Source organism: Corylus avellana, chromosome ca3 (genome assembly GCF_901000735.1).
Source record: "Corylus avellana chromosome ca3, CavTom2PMs-1.0".
NCBI classification, from domain to species: Eukaryota; Viridiplantae; Streptophyta; class Magnoliopsida; order Fagales; family Betulaceae; genus Corylus; species Corylus avellana.
In genome coordinates, this window is record NC_081543.1 from 32,097,979 (window position 1) to 32,106,406 (window position 8,428).

General features: G+C 35.9%; 1 protein-coding gene across 1 annotated transcript; it reads left to right on the forward strand.

Annotated features, from left to right (window-relative positions):
- The first annotated feature begins 4,079 nt into the window (after window positions 1–4,079).
- LOC132173692 (BES1/BZR1 homolog protein 4-like) lies at window positions 4,080–8,158 on the forward strand. The gene is made up of 3 exons (XM_059585263.1): window positions 4,080–4,631; window positions 7,048–7,802; window positions 7,880–8,158. Exons 1-3 carry the CDS (start codon window positions 4,416–4,418, stop codon window positions 7,881–7,883), a joined length of 975 nt encoding a protein of 324 aa, XP_059441246.1. The 5' UTR covers window positions 4,080–4,415; the 3' UTR covers window positions 7,884–8,158.
- The last annotated feature ends 270 nt before the right edge of the window (window positions 8,159–8,428 follow it).

The window sequence follows — 8,428 nt, forward strand, 5'->3', positions numbered from 1 at the left end:
TTTAAAGTTAAAAAGGATGCAGAATACTTGGATGAAGCAGTAATAATCTGAAGTTTGACAAATAATAAGCATATGGATCATCATATAAATTTGATTCAATTATATCTTATAATGAATCATGAAAATCTAAATTATTTAATCATTCTCTAAATAGCTACTCCAACTAATCCAATGTAAATAAATATGAATGTTTTTATTTTTAATTGAATTTGGGAAAGGGTTGGAGGATCCTTACGACTCTTAATCCAAAAGGAAGAGAGTGAGAATCCTAAACAATAAAAACTGAAAAAAGAATGAACTCTCCAATAATAGACATAAAACGAAAACTACAGTGCAAAGAAACAAACAAACACTCTCAATAGGGTCGGGACTGGGACACAAATTTGAATTTGTGTTGATGTTGTTTTATGTTATAAAACAGAGTCATGCTATTTGACTGCCAAGAGTCGGACAAGTGTCTGCCAAAGTCTGATGTGGCTTTATTAAAAAAAAAAAAAAAAAATCGGAGAAATCTCTCTCTTCCCCCATTTCGTATTTTTTTTTGTTAGTTAAATTTTTATGAATTAATATTTAGTTTTTAATGTCTCAAAACTTATTTTTGAATTCAAAAGTAAAACCTAGGGGTGGAAAGTTAACCCTTTAGGGATGGTATTATCCAAAAAGGATTTAATTATCCTAAATTTGGTGTTAATGTCTCAAATTTGGTGCTAATATCTTAAATTTAAATTTTCCTTTAACGTTTATCTACTTTAATTAAAAATAAAAAATAAAAATTGTATATGTATGACGCTTAGGCAGCCGTAAATCTCTACTCTATAAAACAACATAAAACTTGTTTTGAAAGAATAATCAGACAAGAATTAAACTTGTCTGAGTATTAAACTTGACTGGGACACAAACAAATTAAACCTGTTTGCTCTACAGTTTTGAGAGAATAATCAGACAAGAATTTGAATGTCTTAATAAATTTGGTTTTTTTGATACTTGTTGTATATTCCAGTTTTAAATATCTCTTCCAATATTCATTATATCATATATTTTTTATTTATTTATTTTACTATTTGAAATCGACGATAATCTAAATAGAGAACAGTTTTTTTTTTTTTTTTTGCCATTGTTAAAATATTAATAAAAATAGGACCATCTCAACAAACGTGTGTGCACTATATTTAGGGCATGTTTGGAATTACGTTTGAGGTGTGTAAAAGTACTTTGAATAGTTAAAAAGTCTGTTTGAAAAAAAAAGAAAAAAAAAGTGTTCGTTTGGTAAAAAAATTAGAAGTGCTTTTAAGGATAAAAAAAGTTTAAAAATTGCCAAAAAAGACTTTTGGCAAAAGCTTAAAAATGAAATTTTTTTTCAAAAGCTCTTTTTGACTTAAAAACTCTATTTATTAAGTGCAATTTTAAACAAGCTCTTAGAAAAATACCTTTAAAAGCGCTTTTAATTTTTTAACTAAAGGAGTACTTTTTTTTTAAATGAATTTTTTGAGTGTTAAAAACACTTTTAAACTCTATAAATGTAATTTCAAATAAGCCCTTATTGTACTTTGATTTTAAATAACAATTTAATTTTCTAATATTTATTGCCGAACTTGAAATTAGGATCCAAGCTTCTACAAAATAAAGAAATAAGAAAAAATAAAATAAAAAAAGGCAGTTAGTCAAACAAATGATTTGGTAGACCTTGTTGTGCTTTTACGGACGCATCTGCCATCTGGTGTCTAAACACGTGGCAACATTGAAAAGTTGCAGTGTTTCGTGGGTGGCAAGAATGTCGGACAGCATGTGACCCCACCGCGTACCAAACCAAACCCAGCCTAAATGCAACACTGTCTACTTCCCTATCTTGCCGGATGAAAGGGAGAAATCTGTTTTTATGCTCAAATTTTATTTTATTTTATGGTATGATCTTATTGGTTGGACAGGTTTGAGGGTTGAGAACTACCTCCTCTGTAAACCTCAAATGAGTCAAACCGAACAAGGCAGAGACACTTGTTTGTAAACCTCGTTCGAACGATGTTGCAGAGGCAGGTTCATTCGTTAACAAACCCCGTTTGAAGGCTGCAAACGAATTCCTTTAAATGTATTGTCACGAATTGTTCACAATATTTTTCAATTTTCATTTCGCATGGATAAACCAAAAAGACTTGAGGAAGCAAAAAAAACAAAAAAAAAAAAGTGACCATAAAATATGCCCGACTTAGGCCTAAAAACACTAAAAATATGCCCAAAAGATATACTATTTGAAAGAACGGTTGTTGTTTGGTCTTCAATAATCGTCATAATCGCTAATTAGCAGTTAATTGCTGACAAACTAGCCCTAACGATAGAGATGGACACAAGGGGGCTTGCTCTTCTCAAACTTATATACATGGTTACAAAACTAAATCCTTAAACATATTGAGGTAGTTCCGAGAAAACATAAGCTTTTACATTTTACACCAAAATATTATTATTATTTTTTAATTTAAATAAGTTTTCCATGGAAATCAAATGGGGTCTTAAGTCAATTGATGATTCTACAATGTGAAATACATTATCATATGGTATCAACGTATGTAAGTTAAGGTACTTAAAAAAAAAAAAAAAAAAAAAAAAAGTTTAAAATAAACAAAAACAATCACACAGGGTCTTAAGTTAATTGATTGCATACTACACTATATCTAATGGTTATTTATTAGCTATAGTAGTTTTTTGTTCTTAAGAAACAATAAAAAAAAAAAAATTTAATTAAAAAGAAATGTTAATTTTTTATTATTATTTTTTTTTTTTGACAACTAAGAAACATCAAACAATTGAGGAAACAAAAAATACACAAAGAAGAGAAACTTCAATACTATTGCGAACTCTAGGGTATATAGTTATTGTTTTCAAACGTTGGCTCCCTCGATAAGAATTTCTTGTTCTGTCCCTGTCTAACGGTACAGATGCAATTACTTAAAAGTAATAATCATCTAAAACAATTATGGTTGCAGTTAATAAATAATAACAGTTAAGAAATAATAACCGCAACCGGTTGTATGTCCATGTAGCATAGGGTGAATTCAACAATAATGAGAGCCTTCCAACAACATTGAAACCAAAGAGACTCAACGGTGGGTCTTAGAATAATCAATAAGTATTCGTGAATTCTACCCATATTCATGACTCCATGTTTGTTTCCATTCGTATAAATTATATCTCGTATTGCCTTTTGGAATATCATCATTATCAATTGAATTTTAAACATTTGAGTTACTTTTGGCACTTTGTTAATTTTTTTTCTCTTCTTAATAAAGTCAATTTTTTTACAAAAATAAGGAATTTTTACCGTTGACCAAAAATACTGTTTGATTGATCAAGTTTTTCTAACAGAGTCAGGCACCCAATAATATAGAAAACAGTTTACGGGAAACACATTTCAACGTTCTAGTCCAAACTCTCATGATCCATATAACATCATTACATAAAAATTATCACTCTCATTCTTGTGCAAACTTTAGCATGATTTAGTGACGGAGCTAGAGCCAAGGGTCAAAAATTTTAGAGGGTAGGGACTAATAAGCAAAAAAAATAAAAATAATAACTTTATAAAATTTTGTTTTTCCTTAGGTTTGGGGGGCATGGCCTACACCGGCCATCCCCGCTCTGTCCATGCATGAACGTATAATATCATTACATAAAAATTAAAATAATTCACATTATAATTTTGATCAAAATCACACATCATATTTTACTTTTAAATTTGATATTAATTTTCCCGTAAACCAATGAAAAGAGTAATGTTTGATCTACAAATTCTTTTATAACTTGATAACATGTGTTATATTGGAGCCACTTCAGTTACTAATTTTTTTTAATGCCTTTTAATCAATATAAGAACATGTGTTAATAAATCGAAAAAAAAAAAAAAATAAATCTAACAATTTTTTTTTAATGAAATGTCATGTTGGTAAATTAACCAAACTTAATTGAATTTGAGGGCGTTTTAAAGTCTACCCACTATACCTTTATCGAGTTGATTGTCAAGAATATCACATGTAGTGGCAAAGTGGTAAATCGAGTAAACTTTTAGGGCCAAGAAACCACTGAACCCATTTAGCCCACACTATCTCCCAAACTCGCCTCATCATTTACACGCCTTTTCCCGGGTTCTCCGAGACGACTTCCGATTCCGCGGGCGGTTTTCCGGCGAGTCCGCACTCCGACCCGACCCGGTACCGACCCCAACGCTGTCAGCTCCACCGTCTCCTCGCATAGATCGGATCGGATCACTCAACCAGTCTTCCGATTCGTTCTCTGAATCTTGCTATATATCTCAGTGCTGAAATTCATCAGTTGAGATGGTTTTGATCTAATTTCCACTCAATCTGAGCTTAGAGTTAACATCCTTGATCTGTTGCGAAAGCAGTTGCAGTGAATACAACAGGAGGAAGATGACGTCGGGGAGTAGGCTGCCGACGTGGAAGGAGAGGGAGAACAACAAGAAGAGGGAGAGGAGGCGGAGGGCAATAGCGGCGAAGATCTTCGCCGGGCTGAGAATGTACGGAAACTTCAAGCTCCCAAAGCACTGCGACAACAACGAGGTCCTCAAGGCGCTCTGCAACGAGGCCGGCTGGACCGTCGAACCGGACGGCACCACGTATCGTAAGGTACTATCAACTGCTTGCTTCATATACTCCTTTTGCTTGTTTTCTGCATGCTGGGATAGAAATGGGAGGATGAATTCAGACGACAATGTTGTTGGAATATTAATTAATTAAATCTTTAAATTCAGTTTCTATGAGCGAAAATGATTTAACTCCCATTTCAGTTAAATTTTCACGTACCTTGAGCTTTTGGGATCATACTTTTTCCTTCCTTGTGTTTTCGGATCATAAGGCACCATGAATGAAACGGTTGAAGTTGAACGAATCCTTTTTTTTTTTTTCTCTCTCAATGATTTGTGCTAACGTGCACTGCCTCTGTTGGCGCACCTTAGCGCTAGGAGTGGAGTCGGGGTCAACAGACTCCGACTCCGACTCCGACTCCTGCTACATTGCACCGCCATCCGTGGCCCATGTTAGCAGACTCGCCGAGCCAGCGCTCGAGCTTCGTGCAAACGCCGGACCCCGGCGGCGCACATTAGCTACTATGAACGGGATATGCTACACTACGCTGGTGTCAGTGGCGCATTTTAGCAGTGGGCAAGGCAGTGGTACTTTACCCTTTATTTCTTTATAATCACTTTTACGCGTGGAGCGCCATTGATTCTCTCAGCTTCTTTTTGAGCTTTTGGTGACTCGTAAGTCTGAGACCAACTGCATAGATCTCGAGGAGACGAATATGCCCTTCGGTTTTCGTACTAAATGACGTTGTAAAGTTCCCACTTGGGTCTGGAAAGCCGAGTGTCTAGAGCGGACCGAGATCCTGGGCAATAGACTTCATCTGGACCGTTTATTTTAGATGGACGGTAAAAAAATTAAGTTAAAAAAAAAGGAGGGATGGTTGGTGGTTGTTAGGGTGGCAGCCACTCCAAATGGTGGTTCGGAGATGAAGTTTGGACATGCCTTTCCCTGTAGTTTTGGCAGTTTCATTATTTATGCCCATTTATTCTTGCTACACTAACTAATGAATCCTCCTTTAATGAAGTTCAGAGTTAATTTCTTCTGGGTGTTGGAAGTTACTTATACAGAGCATTTTTTTTTAAATTTTGACAAAGAGAGGACGGAACTTTTTATTTTGTGTCACTTGGGAAGTGAATTGAATTAACACAATAGAGGTTAGCACTTATATCTCACATGATCTGTTAATTGCATGGTTTGACCATGGTGCTTTAGGACTAGGACAATAACTTGCTTATGCTTTCTTAATTCTTATGGTTTGCTAAGGATAATGAGGTTGTTTGTAGCTCTGTCTCTACAAATGAGATCATGGCCTGAATCATGGACCCAATATTAGAGAGAGAGAACTAATAATCACATGATCTGTTATGGTACCCTCTTGTACCAAAAAAATGTTGGTAATTTGCCTATTAGTCATCGTAACTAAATCTCCGTGTAATTGTTATGGTAATATTGAATCACTCTTAGATAAATATGAAAGCTAATAGTTTTTACTTGGAAGTAATGTCCATTCAGGTGCAATTCATAGATCACACTCCAATGCTTCTCAGAGTTGTAAATATGAAACTGCCCGACACTTTTGTGTGGCTACAGTCACCTAACGTCATCTAGGAACTTAAACTTTCTTTCGCATGTCATATCTTTTGACTTGAGTTCTTTTTAAGGCTTGTATTCATATAAAGTATAGATCGAAAACTTAAAAATCTTGAGATGATTTTGCATTTCTTTATTTATTAGTAACCATTGTAGTGATAAAATCTTAGTAAGGCTAAAGTAATTGTACCATATGGATCAGAGTGAACCCTTTTGCAGGCTTAACATGATAATTTGGGTGAGGCTGAGGAAATTATTGTCTTGCGACTTGCTTTAGTGAGACTCGCACTTCAAATAATGTAGAGCAGAATTTTAGAGTACCGCTATTAATGAGGTATGCATAACTTAGGGCTTGGTAATAAAAGCATGCTAGTTCTACAAGAGTAGATGAGATAAGAAGCTGAGAAGTGAAAATTCTGATACCTCAAGATGAGGAAATTTTAGTCATTATGAAAAAAGATGCAAAAGAACGTGAGGTTAAAAACCTCTGAAGACATGAATAGAATTAGCGTGGATAGTCCTGATTCCTGAAGTATGCATTGCAAATTGTGGAATAGGGACTTTGGACATGATACTTACACCATAGGACCTGCAACAGAGTCCCAGTGCCCAAGATGGCATCTTGTTAAGATGATGAGAAATTTTTGGAATAGGATTATTCCTTTTTGACATTGCACAATCATATTTGTAAAAAGTGTAATGCATTTGAGGCTGAAAAGGTGCATGGTTCTTTTACCCTCAAGTAGAAGCAATCTGATTTCTTGTAATGTAATTATGTTGTGGCTTCATGTGAAATTCCAGTCAAATTTGTGGTTATCCTTCAACTCTTTTGTATGCTTTATTGCCACTAATCATTTTCAATTACATGTAGGGATGCAAGCCCATTGAACGAATGGATGTGATCGGTGGATCTGCTGCAGCAAGCCCGTGCTCATCTTACCAACCAAGTCCCTGTGCTTCATACAACCCAAGTCCAGGCTCCTCTTCCTTCCCGAGCCCAGCTTCCTCTTATGCTGCTAATCTGAATTCTGATGGCAGTTCCCTCATCCCGTGGCTCAAAAATCTCTCATCCGGGTCATCATCAGCCTCCTCTTCCAAGTACCCTCATCTCTATAGCCATGGTGGTTCAATTAGTGCTCCTGTCACCCCTCCATTGAGCTCCCCAACTGCTCGCACACCCCGATTCAAAACCGATTGGGATGACCAGTCTGCCCGTCCGGGCTGGGCTGGGCAGCACTATCCCTTCCTTCCATCTTCTACTCCACCAAGCCCTGGACGCCAAATTGTTCCTGATCCAGAATGGTTTGCTGGTATTCGAATCCCGCAGGGTGGGCCAACTTCTCCAACATTCACTCTCGTCTCTTCAAACCCATTTGGCTTCAAGGAAGAGGCTTTAGCTGGTGGTGGATCTCGCATGTGGACTCCTGGACAAAGTGGGACATGCTCTCCTGCCATTGCAGCAGGCTCTGATCACACTGCTGACATTCCTATGTCTGAAGCAGTATCGGATGAGTTTGCATTTGGAAGCAACACAGCAGGACTAGTGAAGCCATGGGAAGGAGAAAGGATTCATGAAGAGTGCGGATCAGATGATCTAGAGCTCACTCTGGGGAGCTCGAGGACCAGGTGTGTTGGTATGAACATGTGATAAGATAGATAGTCTGAATAGTTTGTTTACTTACTTGAACCATGTTATACTGCAGGTAAATGATTGCACAAGTGCAAGAATCAATGGTACCTTTGTATAAACTCTGAGCTGTTTAAGAAAAAGAGTAACAAAACGAGATCGAGATCGAGATGAACACAACCAGTAGGTCTATTTATTTCATATTTTCTTTTATTTTTTCAGATTTTATTTGTCTGTAAGTTATATATAGTTAGTTCTTGAAGGTGTGGGGTGTTTTTACAACCCGTTTCTCTGTTTAAACTAATTTCATTGAAAGGACTGATATACGTGTATGCATGAGCTACCATTTACTTGATTTGCCGTTGGAAGTGATGCTCAAGGACTAGAAAAAAGGACTAAAAGACTTCTTTACTGTAACTCAGTGGCCAAACCTTTTGTGAAAATTTGGATAGAGAAGATTTTTACCTTGTCCTTCGGTATATTCTTTGACATCGTAATGTCATCTGCATGTTATTCAGTCCACTTCCTCTTTAAGGGTATTGTTGCTTCTTTTTTTCTTTAAAAAAAAAAGTCTTTAAGGCAATTATTTCAATCCATCTTTATTTGTTACTTTTACGAGTGAGAT

Coding starts and splice junctions, on each gene's coding strand:
- LOC132173692 (XM_059585263.1), top strand. CDS start 4,416: ATGACGTCGGGGAGTAGGCTGCCGACGTGGAAGGAGAGGGAGAACAAC. Junction 4,632..7,047: donor ACGGCACCACGTATCGTAAG/GTACTATCAACT, acceptor AATTACATGTAG/GGATGCAAGCCCATTGAACG.